This window comes from Callospermophilus lateralis, chromosome 12 (genome assembly GCF_048772815.1).
Source record: "Callospermophilus lateralis isolate mCalLat2 chromosome 12, mCalLat2.hap1, whole genome shotgun sequence".
NCBI lineage: Eukaryota > Metazoa > Chordata > Mammalia > Rodentia > Sciuridae > Callospermophilus > Callospermophilus lateralis.
Window position 1 is genome coordinate 101,016,597 of NC_135316.1, and position 16,285 is coordinate 101,032,881.

General features: G+C 34.4%; 1 protein-coding gene across 2 annotated transcripts in view; it reads left to right on the forward strand.

The window, feature by feature from the left end:
* Pcca (propionyl-CoA carboxylase subunit alpha) overlaps positions 1 to 16,285 on the forward strand; it is a 360,840-nt gene that overhangs the window by 17,646 nt on the left and 326,909 nt on the right. For both annotated transcript variants that reach the window (XM_076871993.1, XM_076871994.1), the window contains exons 2-4: positions 3,378 to 3,455; positions 8,061 to 8,108; positions 8,220 to 8,288. In XM_076871993.1, coding sequence (XP_076728108.1) covers positions 3,378 to 3,455; positions 8,061 to 8,108; positions 8,220 to 8,288 — 195 coding nt within the window. The remainder of the gene's footprint in view (positions 1 to 3,377; positions 3,456 to 8,060; positions 8,109 to 8,219; positions 8,289 to 16,285) is intronic.

Consider the following 16,285-nt stretch of genomic DNA (forward strand, 5'->3'; position numbering starts at 1 on the left):
AATAGATTTGATTGCATTTTAAGAACTGTGTGGTATAGAAACTTTTCAGTCTAAATTTTATATTATTGACACTTTTCTATAAGTAAATATATATTTAAATTAAGCTGATCCAAATATTCCTCAGAATTTGGTTACTTAAAAAATTCTGAATTGTTTTGGGTTAGAAACTCTTCTGTGGCCAAGGTTTAATTTAATTTAGTTCATTCTTCATGAACTAAAGAGTCTATACAACCTGAGGTGTTTATTCTGCAAGTTATCTGGAAACTGAATGTGAAATTCATACTTATCAAAATTAATGATATTAGCTCTATTTCTGCATTTTTTCTTTCATATTTCCGAATAGTTCAGCAATGAGATCAGTGTTACAATTATCTTGGCCCCCAGTAAGCCCTCCAGTGCTCTTGTATAGGTGTGCTAAAGTCTTGGTTTTTGAATAAAAGTGGTTTAGGTCCGTAAGGGACCTTGGAGAAAAGCCATTTGAGCTTTTACTTAGCAGACAACAGAGAGTTCCAAGTGGGTTGCTTGCTCAAGTCACAGGGGTAGTGAGGTTGAACCTGGTGAGTGTGATTCCTCTCTGGAGTTCTTTCTCACATGGCGATCTGCTTTCCTGGTTGTTCCTTCACCCAGGCAAAGGCATCACTGTTTATTTTCATTTTCCAAAGAGAATTAGAATACTGAAAATGTCCAGATTGTATTTTCTGTCTTGAAGACTCACATTTGGTTTCTGCCATCAGGAATCAATTATACCCTTTGTTAGTGATTAAACACATGAGTTTGCTTTTTGTAAAAGAATATGTTGACATGTTACAGAATAGACCATTTTGTGGCTTCAATATTAGGGTGAATTAGTGAGAGTGCAAAACTCTTGCTGTCCCATTTTACAAAACTGATAGAAAGCTGGCGAGTTATTAACTTGTGAAACTTTCCTAGTGCTGCTTTATAGCAGCACAAGTGTTGAAAAACTCCCAGGTAGTTTTTGCTTCTCATTATTCCTAGGGTTTGTTTTTGGCATTGGTTGAGGCTATAAACACAATTTTTTTGAGGGGGAAAGACTGTTATCTTTATGTTATTTAGTTTGATGTAACAGTCAAGTTTCTAAATTATGCCTGTTCTGTAGTGGGCAGAAGATTGAATTTTTAGTTGAAAATACAGAGAGTAGTGAGTCCCTTTTGATGGTCAATTTTATAAAACTCCATATCTTCCAGTAGACATTAATGTCAGTGTGGGAGGTGCCATTATTTTTATTATCATGTAAGAGAAAATACTTCCAGAAGCTTTTAACAAATCACGTTAAATCTTGTAGCCATTAAAGCCCATCCCTGTGATCTTTGAAAAATTGAAATGTTTGGGATTCAATTTCCTCATGAAATTGGGGATAACACTCTTTTAACTCATGGGGATGCTTGAAGGAATATATGAGACAATCTTGGTCTTTAATAGGGACCAACTAACAGTGAACAGTTAATTTTCTTCCCATTCTAAGTTCATTATTATTCCTTTTTACTTGGTAGTGTAAAGGCTTTATTTTATACACTGTATCTTTCATGTCTATTACCTTTACTTTTGTATAGAGATTATATTTTGTAAAAAATGAAAAATAAAATGAAAAGAAAAAAAGAAGAGATTATATTGTGCAACTTGAGTCTTAATATTCTTTAAAAATAATTGTATATATCTTAGGAGTTCATTTAAAAATGTTACTATAAGAACATTTTGTTTCTTATTTGAGTGATTTCCCTTGTAGAAAGTTGTAAGAGATAATACTTCTTGTTGGCTTTTCCTGATTTTTTAAAAATTTCCAATAGCAGGGATTGAACCCAGCTCATGCTAGGCAAGTGCTCTGCCACTGAGCTACACATCTGGTCCTCTTTATTTTGAGACAGAGTCTTGCTGAGTTGGCCAGGCTGGCCTAAAACTTGAGATTGTCCTGCCTCAGCCTTCTGAGTAGCTGAGATTACAGACATGTACCAACATGCCTGGCTTTTTTTTTTTTTTTTTTTTTAAAGAGAGAGTGAGAGAGAGAGAGAGAGAGAAAGAGAGAATTTTTTTCATACTTATTTTATTTTAGTTATCGGTGGACACAACATCTTTGTTTGTATGTGGTGCTGAGGATCGAACCGGGGCTGCACGCATGCCAGGCGAGCGTGCTACTGCTTGAGCCACATCCCAGCCCCGCTTTTTTTTTTTTTTTTTTTTCATTTTGGGGTCTGGCTTTCAAAGTGATTACTGGCTAATCAACTTTTTAAAATCTTGATTACAATTTTTTTGGGGGGGTAAAGGGGATTGAACTCAGGTGCACTCGATCACTGAGCCACATTTTGTATTTTATTTAGAGACAGGGTCTCACTGAGTTGCTTAGTGCCTCACTTTTGGTGAGGCTGGCTTTGAACTGGTGATCTTCCTGCCTTAGCCTCCCAAGCCCCTGGGATTACAGGCATGTGCCACTGCCCCCAGTCCTTGATTACAATTTTTATTAGTCATTTCTTAAGGCTGAAAGCGTTAAGATATGCTTTCTCCGCAAACAATAAATTAGAAGTAAACCTGATTATTAGTATTACTTTTATATTTTTATCAATAAAATCACTTTTGTGTAAGAAAAAACAAAATAAGAAGTCATGCTGAAGACATTGGCATATTAAAAACATTTTATTACTTTCTGGACTTTCTGGTCACTGATGAACGTGAAGCTCATTGAAGCCAAGACTGGTATTCTATAAAGTTCTTTATGGTATGTGACATTTCTCACCTTGCTCTGTGAGTCCATGTTTGGAAAGACCTTTCTTCAGATTTGCTTATTAGTTCATTGGCTTATATACTTCTTTGGAGTTTTTTTTTTTTTTTTTTTTTTTTTTTTTTTAATACTAGGGATTGACCACAGAGGTGTTTTACCATTAAGCCACATCTCCAGCCCTTTTTGTTTTTTATTTATTATATTTTATTTTATTTTTTTGTGGTGCTAGGGATTGAATCCAGGGCCTTGTGTATGCAAGGCAAGCGTTCTACCAACTGAGCTGTATCCCCAGCCCCTGTTTTTTATTTTGAGACAGAGTCTCACTGAGTTGTTTAGGGCCTCACTAAGTTGCTGAGACTGGCCTCAAACCTGTTATCCTCCTGCCTCAACCTCCTGAGTCACTGGGCTTACACATGTACAGCACCATGCCTAACTTTTGATGCCTTTGGTTTCATTTGTGTAAAGGGGATGATTCTGTAGTTACAATTTCCTTTCTATAATTATGGTGTACTGCTAATAATTACATATAGTGGCTGATAAAACATTGTAGCTAGAAGCAAACTGAAAGAAGTACTCTGAAAGAAATATTTCAAAACCCATTTAAGCATCTAATTTATTTCATTTTCTTTCTTTCTTTTTTCAATAGCATGCTCCATACTATTCAGAACGGTGCTTACTAGTGTCCCGTTGTCTCAGTTCAGTGGGATATGATCCTAATGAAAAAGTAAGTATGTAAAAAATAATGTTAACAGCTAAGTTTTTCTATGTTCAGTGGGGCAGATTAAACTTTATTAATACTGTACAATTATTTATTGCTTTATCATCATAAGTTTTACAGATTCTCAATCTGTGTTCTTCTTTTCATTGTGGGCCACAGCCTGAGTCCTTTAATTTTGTCTTTATATCTATAACAAAACTTGAATACATTGGTAATATATTTCCTTTGTTTTTAGGAGAATGAGTAGATATCATTCTTTGTTAAAGACTGGGCACTTGCAAGATTTTGTTCAAATTATTGAAGTTTTTGTTTCAATTATTAATATTTATGACTCATTTGGATTGAGGGCAATTAGGCATATTGAAAAATTTGGGACAGGGTAATTCCAACTAAAATCTTGGTATATGACAATGTTTGAGCCTTGTAATAGGAGAGAGAAAGAGATTAGAAGTGGTGATGGGAAATAAAACATGTTTTAGTCGTGCTGTAGTCTTCAAAGAGGGCAGAAAATTTTGGTCAAGAAGAGATTTTTCAAGGTAAATGTCATTGAAGTGTAACTGCTGTGAATGATTAGTTAAGAGTACCATATTACTGAATTGCACAGAACTACTTTGCAGATTCTTTTGAATCTGAAGATTTGAAAGAAGAGGAGTCTACATTTTTGCCATTCAATAGAAATATAATGCAGGGGTGGGCTGGGGTGTGGTGTGTAGCTCAGTGGTAGAGTGTTTGCCTTGGGTTGTATGTACAAGGTCCCGGGTTCCATCCCCAATGCCACAAAACTGGCAAAAAAGAAATAGAATTTGAGATACAATGGCAGGAAAAATATAAATTCAAATTTTCTATTTGCTATATTATGAAAATAAACAGGTAAAATTTATTTTAATATATTTATTTAACACCTAAAATGTTATCTCAACATATAACCAATATAAAAAGAATTAATGAACTGGGTATGCACGCCTGTGATCCCAGCAACTTGATCCCAGGCTGAGGCAGGAGGATGGCAAGTTTGAGGCCAGACTTGGCAACTTAGCAAGACCCTGTCTCAAAAAATAAAAAGGGCTGGAGATGTAGCTCAGTGTTAAAGAATCCCTAGATTCAATCCCAATTAATGCTGCCCCCCCCCCCCAATAAACTAAAAAAACACTTTAGATTTTGTTTTTGAATGAAATCTTCTAAATCTAGTGAATCTTTTTGTACTTTTCTGGAACATCTCAGTTTGAACAACATTTAAAGATCTCTAGTTCATGTGGACAGTACAGGTTTTCATAGATTAGCTATGAGTGAAATTTTGCTGTTATGAAATCTATAGTTTGATTTAAAAACTTTACCACAGACAATTTGCTTTGGAGTTCATGTGTACATATGTTTGTGCACACAGTGGACCACCTCCTCCAGCCACTCCCTCTCTGCCTATAGTTTTCCCATTTGTAAAATGGGGATATTATCAAAACTGACTTCATAGACTTTTTTTTTTATTTTTTAGATTAATGAATTACTTTTTTTCATACAATATAAAGAGAATAAATAACCATTATCTGATAAGTGAAATAATTCACAGAAGGGTTTGCCACAGTGGCTGCTTTATAGAAAGCACACGGCCTAAATGTTGCTGCTTAATATTACCCTTAACAATTCAGTTTTGCACATTTGAATTCTGAGGCTCCAAACCCCTTGATAGGAAGCGAAAACTGGTGCATTCTCAAGCCTCTCTTTCCCAGAGCTGGTGGGCTTGCCCATTGTGCTGTGGCCTTTCTCAGAAGTATCCAGCAAGTCTGGAATTCTGCTGTCACTCCTTCCTCAAGTACCCAATGGAGCAGGCCAGCTCAATCCTTCTCCAGGTTTCTGGATGAAGTGCCAGCTGTGCATTTAGACCCTAGCAATGAGGATCTAAGCACAGGGAAGGAAGAAAAAGAAGTAGGGGTGAGTACAGAGACACTGCATGAAAAAGATCTCAAGAAATCTCAGGATACTTTGCACCACAGACTGCATCATTTGTACAGTGAAGAGCAGCTGCTGTGGGTTCCCCTGAATCTCTTCCTATACCCAGAAGCCCCTCTGTCTTTAGGGACTTAAACTTCTGGTTTATATTTGTGGTTTTCATTTTCTTTTCCCTCAGAATGTCTTTGGGGTGTCTTCATGTAACTCCACATGTAGAATGAAGTCCTGGCTTTTAAGTGGAATTTTTGTCCATCATCTGCCTTTTTGTCCCCCAGGTTTATCTGGACAATTCCCCATACATGTTGTGTTTTGAGCTGTAGAAAAATGCCTTGTAGTTATTTGTTGTCGTCCTCTTCCTTCAGTGTCACTTTCTTCACACATCCCGCCCATGCTGTCCCTTCTCTGTACCTAGCATCCTGGGCACAGCTTTAATGTAGCACTTAACATTATTTGTTGTGATTGTGTCATATTGTCCACTGAAGTCATCAAGCATAGTTGATATTTACTTGTAACTGACACAGAGGGGGAGTTTTAAAGTTGATTTAACTTGATCTGCATGTATGTCCTTGGATATGCGTGGTCTATCTGGAAGAATATACAGGAGACTAGTAAGAGCAGTAAACTGGAGTGCTTTTAAAATTCTGAACCATATGTTTCTTGATTTATTTAAAAGAAAATTTTTATGTAGAGAAGATTAATATGTGTTTGAGTTTGTACACTAATTGGTAATATTATTAATAGCCTTGAGTAGAGATGATGTGTCAGGTGCAAACACATATTTTTGTTACAGGAATTGAACTCAGCGGCACTTTGCTACTTACCCAGTTCTTTTTATTTTTTATTTTGAGACAGGGTCTTGCGAAGTTACTTGCTAAGTTGCACAGGCTGGCCTTGGACTATGATCTTTCTGTTTCAGCCTCCTGAGTTGCTGGGATTACAAATGTGTACCACCATGCCCAGCCAAATATTTGCTTTGATACAATTTTTCCTGATTAGTCAGGGCATACTCCTAGATTCCTCACAGTCTGGCATGTGGTTCCGCCATACCTATAGCTAATACTTGTTGAGTATATATTATGTGCTAGGCACTGTCCTGGGTACTTTCAGGGTGTTAATTCGTATAATTCTCATGACCTCTTATGGCAGATACTCTTATCCTCATTGGTATATCAAATGAGGGACAAGAAGTAGATAACTTGCCCACGGAAGAACATTCAAGAAGAACACGTGGGAGTTCTGGGGTTTTTTAGCCTGTATAGTTTGGCTCCGACTGACTCCTAACCACTAGTTCTGCCTTCTGAACAGAAAGCAGAATGGGATTCTTCCTTAATCCTTATAATTGGTCATACATATTTGCTTTAATGGTTGCTTAAATTCTTGTAATTTACAGGAATGCTGTCTGCAGTGTTCTTATCAGATGTAGTTGTTTAATGCTTCATAAAATTTCACAGTTTTAAATGCGGTTCGAGGAAGTGTAAGCATTGTTTTCTAGGACTGTGCCTCCTGTTTAACAGGGATTTACTGTGACCATTTGGATAGGAAGTTTTACAGAAGTCTCAGGCCTGAGGTGAAAGCAGGTTATTTTAAGGGTCTCTATGGTTCCAGATTCTGTCACATCGAGAGCTTGCTAGTTTACAATAGCAGCTAGTCTCAGGTTGGTGAACTGAACCATGTATGAGGTGAAGGTCAGACCAAGAGTTTGAAAGCCTTTTCCATTCTGAGATTCTGGACTTTCCCTGTGGGTTAACATGGTGCTTTAAGTTATAGAAGAGTAATATTTTAAAAGATCACGTAGAACTTTAACTCTTCTTTTAGAAATATAAAACATTTTTATGGTTCTATTAAACTTAAAACATTTCACTGACCCATGAATAATTGTGTACATATGTGCATTGCATCCATATTACTCCCAATTGTGTGTTTTCTTCCCTTCTTCCTTCCTTCCGTTTTTTTTCTCTATGTTAAGGATTGGGGATGGAATCCAGGCCTTGCTCATGGTAGGCAAGTGCTCTACCATTGAGCTATATTCCTTGCCAATTGTGTGTTTTCTAAAAAAGAGATTAGTCAGCACAATTTTAGAGTCGGAAGAAAGCCTTATGGAATACTTATTCATTAGTGTACTATCAGTTTATGTATATGGAAGTTAAGAAATTGCTTAAGCCAAGGTCATCAGTAGCAAAACTGGGCTTGAGACTTAGGTCTCCAGATACACACCAGAAGCATTTTTCTTATCATTTGATATTAGCTGCTTCAAAACGTGATGATTATTCAGACTTAACACTGAATTCAAATGGTATGACCTAGTTGGTCTGGACATCTTTGGATATAAGCACAAAACAACTCAGGATGCTTAGGACTTCCCAGACTTTATAAAATAAAATTTAAAATAAAAATTTTAAGCATTTTTGAGTTAAAAGTTTTTTAGTTTTTTAAAGTATCATTTGAAGATTTGCTTTTGTAAAGAAAGTTTATTTCCACTTAAAAATAAAGTAACCTAGTCAAGTCATGCTATAACAAAGTAATTGATTTTAGTTATTTCTTGGTTTTAAGTGCACATATTATCCTAGAAAGTCAATGTTTCCTAGAATAATGTCCATTGTTGATTATGGAAAAAACTTGATGTTTTCTGGTCTCAAACAATTATACCTTTTTTTCCTTCTTTTTCAGACTTTTGATAAAATACTTATTGCTAATAGAGGAGAAATTGCATGTAGGGTGAGTAGAATTTGAATTCTCTTTTCCATTTTACTCAATGAAATTTATTATTATTAAATCCCTTTAAATATGAATTACTATAAATAGATAACATTCATGTATTTTAAATAGGTTATTAAAACTTGTAAGAAGATGGGCATTAAGACGGTTGCCATCCACAGTGATGTTGATGCTAGTTCTGTAAGTATATTTTAGTTTAAATCTGAACTTAATTTTGAGTTACATACAACAAAAATGAAAGTTATTTTTTTTCTTGGCCTCAAAAATGCATATTAATTTTTAAAACTTAATTGTTCACTGTTATATTAAGTAAAATGGAAGTGTCATAATGTCTAAGTGTCCTAATTCTTTGTTTTTAAAGCTTAAAAACCAAGAATAGACTAAACAATTGCAAAGCTATCACTGGTCAGCAAGTAGATTTAAGCAAAGCATGAGAAAGTTAGATGGAAGATTAATGAACTGTTTACACAATGCTCCCTTATGAAAGCACTTTTCCCCAGCATAACTCCAGTGTCACTAAGGGAATGCTGTGGTTGTTTAACCTTTCCTAAATGGCTGATGTGTTCAGCTGAAAGTTGATAAATGAGAGATAGGCTGATGCTAATTGGACATGAACAAAAGAAGGTATAGCATAAAGCAATGAATGATATATAATTTTATCTGGCATTTTTAACACAGCAGGCATTTTTTAGCTGTAATGAACTATGAATGAATAGAAAAAAAATCCCATGGGAAAAGAATGTAAATTATTAGAACTTTATGGAATGAAATATAAGTAATTGTACTTTAATTTAAGTTGCTATTTTTCAAAAGTGTGATAACCAGACCTTTTGTTAATGTTAACTTTTATAATATAGTAATTTAATATAGTTTTCAAGTTTTGTGATCTTTAAATTTTTGTTTTATCCAGAATTATGTTGTTGATTTTTGTCTTATTGTAATTCTCCTCCTATTTAAGAAATAAAATGGAAATAACTACAAACTAATTTCCCGAAAATAAATGCTAAGTATATAATTTATTTGGCACCTGCATTTAAAATATCTATCTTTTAATGAAAAGTAATGGAACATTTTGCATATGTATTGTTTGATATTCTTTTTTTTTAACATTTGATTGTGGCTTCTTTGCAAAAAATTGTCTAAACTATGATGGCTTTAATGGTAATTTACGTTCCTCAAATATTCATCAAATAATGAGAAAACTGTTACTTTTATTAATCTGTTTCTTGATTGGTAAATTAAGGCATTTATTAACAGCAAATTCCTATAGGGAAAAATTTTGTTAAAGTCAACATCAAGCTAGTGAAAGATTTAAAATTCATATTTCTCCTCTTATGTTTATTGTCATTGTATTAGCTTATGGGATATTTTCATCTATGGATAAATTGAGAGAAAAAATGTTTGAATTGTAGGCACTGTTTTATTTCAAGACTAACAGGGACCTTTTGTTTATTACTTTTCCATATTAAAATGTAGTTAATTCTCTATGCTATGTTCTCTTGGAAGTGACTATTGTATGGATAGTTAAAAATCATTGACTTTTTTTTTTCTTTCACACTTACATTTCAGTGTTGGTGCTGTAGAATAGTCTGTAATCTGTAGCATCTTCTGCAAAGTGTTGTCCCAAATAGCATTGCCAACTTTCCCATTCTTACATTTCTAGCTTTACATTCTGATTTAGACAAATTACTTTTCAGATTCTGTAAAAGCTAGTTTCAAAAGAGTTACTGTAAGTTTTTTATCTTTCTTATGCATGCCTTTCCCAAAGCAGATGTGGGAATTTTCTATTTTAAAGAAATTTGAGGCTGAAACTAATAGTAGATACATCAAGAATTATAATATATGATTTAGAATATGATTTCCCAGGCTCCGTAGTAGAAGTACTGCAATCTCAGTCAAAACTCAACAGTATGGTCAAATCAGAGAAAGGCATTTGGTTTCTGCTTCAGTGGTAAGAAGGCAGAAAAGGTGAATTTCTTTAATAATATTTTTCCTTCTTTAACACTTGATCACGGAGGTTTCCATCATATCTAATCAGCTTTACAAGATCAGTAATATGAACAAGCTATGCTGTTCAAATGTTATCGTTAGGATGTTTGTCATTAAGAAGTGAGAATTTAAATGTAACTTGGAGTTAAAAAGTTACGTACTTTATATGTTGACTTCATAAATTGAAATGCAATTATTTATTATAGTAGGGAAATACTACAAAACTTGACTGTGAAAGTTATTAATTTTTTGTTAAAGCAACTAATTTTTAGTTAACCAGGGAAAAATGTTAAGCTACTACTCAAGTAATACATAATACAAACAGATAAAGTCAGTTTCAGAAATTGATGTTTAATGGAAAAGTCGTCTTGAAAATGATTATGTAGTTCTTCTGTCAGACCCTCCTTTCAGTGGATTCTTCAAAATTGTCTTTAGGATTCTTGGCTCTTTGTTCTTCCATGTGATTTTAGAATGAGCTCCCAGAGTTATCCCATCCCAACTGAATTTTTAGTGTCTTTTTTAAAATTTATTTTTAAAATTTTAATTTGTTATACATGACAGCAGAATGCATTACAATTCATATTACATACATAGAGCACAATTTTTCATATCTAGTTGTATACAAAGTAAAGTCACAGCATTTGTGTCTTTATACATGTACTTTGGGTAGTGATATCCATCTCATTCCACCGTCTTTCCTACTCCCATGCCCCATTCCTTCTCCTCCCCTCCCCTCTGCTCTATCTGGAGTTCATGTAATCCTCCCATGCCCCCCTCCCCAACCCCATTATGAATCAGTATCCTTAAATCAGAGAAAACATTTGGCATTCCGAATTTTTAGTTTCTATGAACAGAATTTCTGTAAATGTACAAATCTTTCTGTGAAAATAGACTTTTATTTTTCTTGGTTAAATACCTAGGAGAGGGGGCTGGGACTTGTAACTAAGTGGTAGATCCCTTGCCTAGCATCTATGAGGCCCTGGGTTTGAGTCCCAGCCCTGCAAACAAAAACAAAACTAAAACACCTAGGAAGGAATTTCTGGGTCCTTCAGTAGATGAGGGGTTGGCAGCTTTTTTTTTTTTTTTCCTTTCTTTCTTTTGTTTGGATGGTAAATATATTTGTTTGGAGAATAAATATATTTTAGACTTTGAGGGTGTCCATTGTTGCTGCTGCTGCTGCTGCTTCTTCTCCTCCTCCTTCTCCCCTGACCCTCCATTTTTTTGTGATATGTTTGGTATCAGAATGATCCTGGCCTCATGAGTTGGAAAGTTTTCTCATCTATTTTTTTGGCAAGAGTTTGTGAAGATTTGGTATTAATTCCTCTTTAAATGTTTACCAGTGAAGCCATCTTGGATGTATATTTCCAAGATGTAGTTTTTTCTTAAATACTAATTCTTTTGTTATAGATTTATTCATATTTTCTTTAGAGAGTAATTGTAGTTTGGTTGTTTCTAGGAATTCATCATTTCCATCTAATTTATCTAGTTTATTGGTATAAAGTTGTTTATAGTATTTCCTTATTATTTTTATTTCTATAAAGTTGTAGTATTGTCTTCCTTTTCATTCCTGGTTTTAGACATGTGAGTCTTCTTCTTCTTTTTTTTTTTTTTTTTCTTGTTCATTATCTTTGTCTGTTCAGGTTGTTATAACAGAACATCACAGACTGGGTGGCCTATACCCAGTAGAAATTTATTTCTTACAGTTCTGGAGGCTGGGAAGTCAAGATCAGGCAACAGCAGATTTGGTTTCCAGTGAGGGTCCCCTTCCTGGATCACAGATGAAGCTATCTAGCTGTATTTTCCCATGATGGAAGGGCCAAGATCTTTCTGGCATCTTCTGTGAGATCATCAATCTCACTCATGAGTTCTCCACTACTATTTAACAGTATTCTTAGACATAATAGCACTTAGTCAAGAGCTATAAAATGGTGGACAGCAGGGCAAAATAAGAAGGTATTACTGAGTTCCGACTTGTACAGTTAACTGAATGACTCACTAGAAACAGAAAAATCTTATGGGAACTGGTTAAAGAATAATAAAGAAGCTGGACGAAGCTGGACATGGTGGTGCATGATGTGGTGGTGCATGAATAGCTGAATCACAGCTATTCAGGTGGCTGAGGCAAGAGGATCGCAAGTTTGCAGCCAGCCATCAGTATGGACAATTTAGCAAGAATCTGTCTCAAAATTAAGTAAAGGAAGGGCTGGGGATGTGGCTCAGTGGCAGAGCACTGGCTTAGCATGCACGAAGCCCTGGATTTAATCCCCAAAAGAAGGAAGAAAGAAATCTCTATCTTTAACTCATATATGAAAAAAATGTATATAATTTAAAACTAAAAAAATATCTAAATGAGATAAGAAATAGAACTTTAAAAAATAAAACTGGCTGGCCATAGTGTCATATGCCTGTAATCCCAATGATTTGAAAGGCAGATGCAGGAGGATTGTGAGTTCAAAGCTAGCCTCAACAACTCATCAAGGCCCACAGCGACTTAGTGAAACCCTGTCTCAAAAAATGAAAATAAATAAATAAAGGGCTTGGGATATGGCTCAGTTAAGTGCCTCTAGGTTCAATCCCTGTTACTAGTATGGAAACAATGCATATTTAAGACACAATTTTTAGAACACACCTGAAGACTTCTACTTTTATATAGGAAGACCATGTATTTTAAATGCTAGTTATTACTGAATTAATCTATACATTTAAAAAATATTTATTTTTTAGTTATAGGTGGACACAATATCTTTTTTTTTTTTTTTTTTTTGGTGGCGGGGAGTTGTTGAAGTCTGTTTATTTGTGTTAATGTAAAGCCTAGCAGCAATTAGAGTACAACCAAGAAAAATAATTCAGACACTGTGATTTGTCTGGAGAAGACAGCACTACTGGTGTTATTATTTTAACTTAAAAATCCAGCAGTATTTCAAATATTCTTTTATAAGGAAAGATGCCATTCTAAAGTACTATAACTGATTCTTTCCCATAAAAGTCATTTACATAGTTTTAGCATGAAATTATACTGTGTGATGAGCAGATAAACTTACTGATGGTCACAGTATCTTTGTTTTGTTTTTATGTGGTGCTGAGGATCGAACCTGGAGCCTCACGCATGGTAGGCGAGCACTCTGGCTCTGAGCCACAGCCCCAGCCCCCACATTATTTATTTATTTATTTTAAAAATATTTTTAGTTGTTGATGGACACAATACCTTTATTTTATTTTTATGTGGTGCTGAGAATCAAGCCCAGTGCCTCACACTAGGCAAGTGCTTTGTCACTGAGCTATAACCCCAGCCCCTGTACATTTTCTTAAGTCTGAATCAATACAACAAAAGTTTTCTTTGGAAATTGACAGAAGATTAAATACGCAAGAATGTATTTTCCCCTTAGTTTATTCTGAGAAAAATTGGCAAGGAGAATAGCATAACATATTAAAATATATTATAAAGTGGGAACATTCATAAAATGTTGGAGTGAGGAGACACACAATGTGTCAAAATGCATTCTACTGTCGTGTATAACTAATTGGAACAAATTAAAAATACAAAAAAAAAAAAAAAAGAAAAGAGCGAGACACCGATCTATGGAATAAATTTATTGAATTTTAGGCAGAGAGCTAATGTGGAAGATTTCTTGATTGCTAAAGGGTTGTATCAGAAGGCAGAGGAGTAGCATCCTAGGGCTGCTTGCCTATGATTTTGGGTAGTTCCAGAGAAGAAAAGAAACATAAGGAATGAGAGCTGTTTAATGACTAGAAGTTTCTTGTGCAGGCAGGTACTACAACATTAATTTGATGAGTAGTGAGAGCAAAGAATTTGAGAATTTAGATTTATTAAACTTGTACTCTTTAAAGTGCACCTAGATAACATTCATATTTTAAGGTAAAAGACCAGAACATTTCTCCACTAAAAAGTAGCAAAATATTACATATACAAACTGTTAGAATTAGGGGTTAATTTTTTTTTTTAATTTAAAATGACCTTTCATTAGGTTAAATGAAAAGTGTCAAGAGTCTTCATTTCAAATGAGAAAAATGATTCTGTACTTTAACCTTTGACCATGTTTTCTGCCTGTACTCCTAAATTGAACTTATCAATATTTGGTTGCTTTGTCTGTGTATAATCATGTTGAATTTAAATGTGAAATATCTGATATTTACCATGTTGAAACAAGAACCTAAAATCAGAGAAGTATTCACTGTGACTCACTTTTTATGCGGGTAGCCTGCTGTTTAAAGTGTGATTCCTGGTGTGTTCTGGAGTCTCAGCCTTAGGATTCCATAATGAGATTGAGTGGGGTTTCCTGTGAGCACTCTGGGATGATTGACAGTAAGGTGAGGGCAATCATCACTTTTCATGCCTACCCTTGATAATATTTCCCTGCTGTCTGGGGAGGGACTGAGAACAAATAGGACTTCGTGATGTCTAAGTAATTAGTGTATGTTGGTTCCAGCTGAACAAACTGGAGGGTAATGATCAGGTAAATGGAAATGGAATACATTAATGTAGGCTAAGGTATAAGAGACCTTAGGGGAAAACTTATCAAAATTTTATGGGATTGTTGGGATATCTTTATTTTATATCTTTTGATATATATATCTTTATATATGCATATCTATCTGTCTTTATTAGCATACCTTTGCATTTATTATAGATGCACACAGAGATTAAATCAATTTAAATGTAAAAACCTCAGACATTTATTTATTTTTTCTTTGGTTTCGGGACATTTTTCAACCTTTTAAAATTTCATAAATTTGTTAGTGGACATTATTTGTAGCTGATGCTGTCACTGATCCTCAGTTATCAGTAAATGACTAGGGTCAAGCTTGTAAAACTTTTGGGGGTTGTTAACTGAAAATATCTAGTGACCTTTTGTGTGTGTGTGGTATTTAGTGATATTCTTAAATTGCTTGTACTAGTTAAAGGAGATGTTAAGATGGCCATCATGATCCATACTTCCTAGTTAGTCTTAATTAGGTCAGAAATATTTCCAGATGTTTAGTTTGCAATACAAAATTTATAGGCTCTTAATTATTGCAAAATATTTATAAATTGTCATCCTTCAATATTATGTTTTCTTATCAGTAACATGAAGTCCCATGGCAAAACCTCTGCATGGTGACTATAGTATAGCATTTAACAGGAAGGAAGGAATTGGTTTCATTGATGTGGTTTCGGATCTTAGAGTTCTGATAATTAGGTAATCAAACGGTTATAAAATGGCGTTCTTGCTTTAAAACTTAACTATTGCTCGCTGTTCTCATAAGACTTGGCCTTCAATAACCTTTTTAGATTAAGAACACAGTGTATCTATGCAAATTTGAAACACTGGACTTCTCAGAGAACTAAGTATAATCAGGAGAGGAAAGCATTTAAGATGTTTAGACATTTTCTTTTCTTTTTTGCAAGTATTGTTTTTGGAAAAACTTATTTTGCAGAAACACTGTGCCCTATCAATTTTAAATGTTTTGATTATCTTTAGCTTGGCTAAATTACTTTCTCTGCATTTTGGGTAAAATGGAATAGGATAAGATTCCTGGTAGGAATTTGTTCACATTAATATGGCTCATCAGGGACATTATATTTAATTGGAGATCCTGCAGAATAGTAGCAGGAGGCTGAAGAGAATTATTTAGCATTAGCAATGGCTCGTCTGGGAGTTGTGCACTAATCAAGGCGCTGGAGTGTTAGCGGTGGGGATGATGGGAATTATGACGATTATGACATGTAAGCATGTCTGCGTGCAAACTGGACAGGCAATGAGTTAATCAAGAAGTATATTAAATGGCTCCCATGCTGATTCATTATTATCTACCATAGTGCTTGTCAGGTTGTGTATTTAAAAAATACAATTATTGTTGAGTTCAATGTGTATGTGAGCTGAATTCAGCCATCATTCTTTGCTTTTCAATAAAGCAATCTTAAATTGCCTTATACATATAAAAGTAGAAAATTATGTCACTTGTGGTTTGGTTTGTGTTTTAAAGTGTAGTATCTTTTTTATCACTTTAGAGTCAACCTCTAATTTTGGACTCATTTAAAAATTTGTTTGCTTTGTCCTTTTTTGCATTCATTGTAAATACTCTTTGCTTATTTCTTACTGCATAAAGGATTTGGATTCAGAAATAAAATATATGTACCTTTATTTTTCAAGTTGAAAATAATTCTAGTATTTCAGAGAGAAATTAAT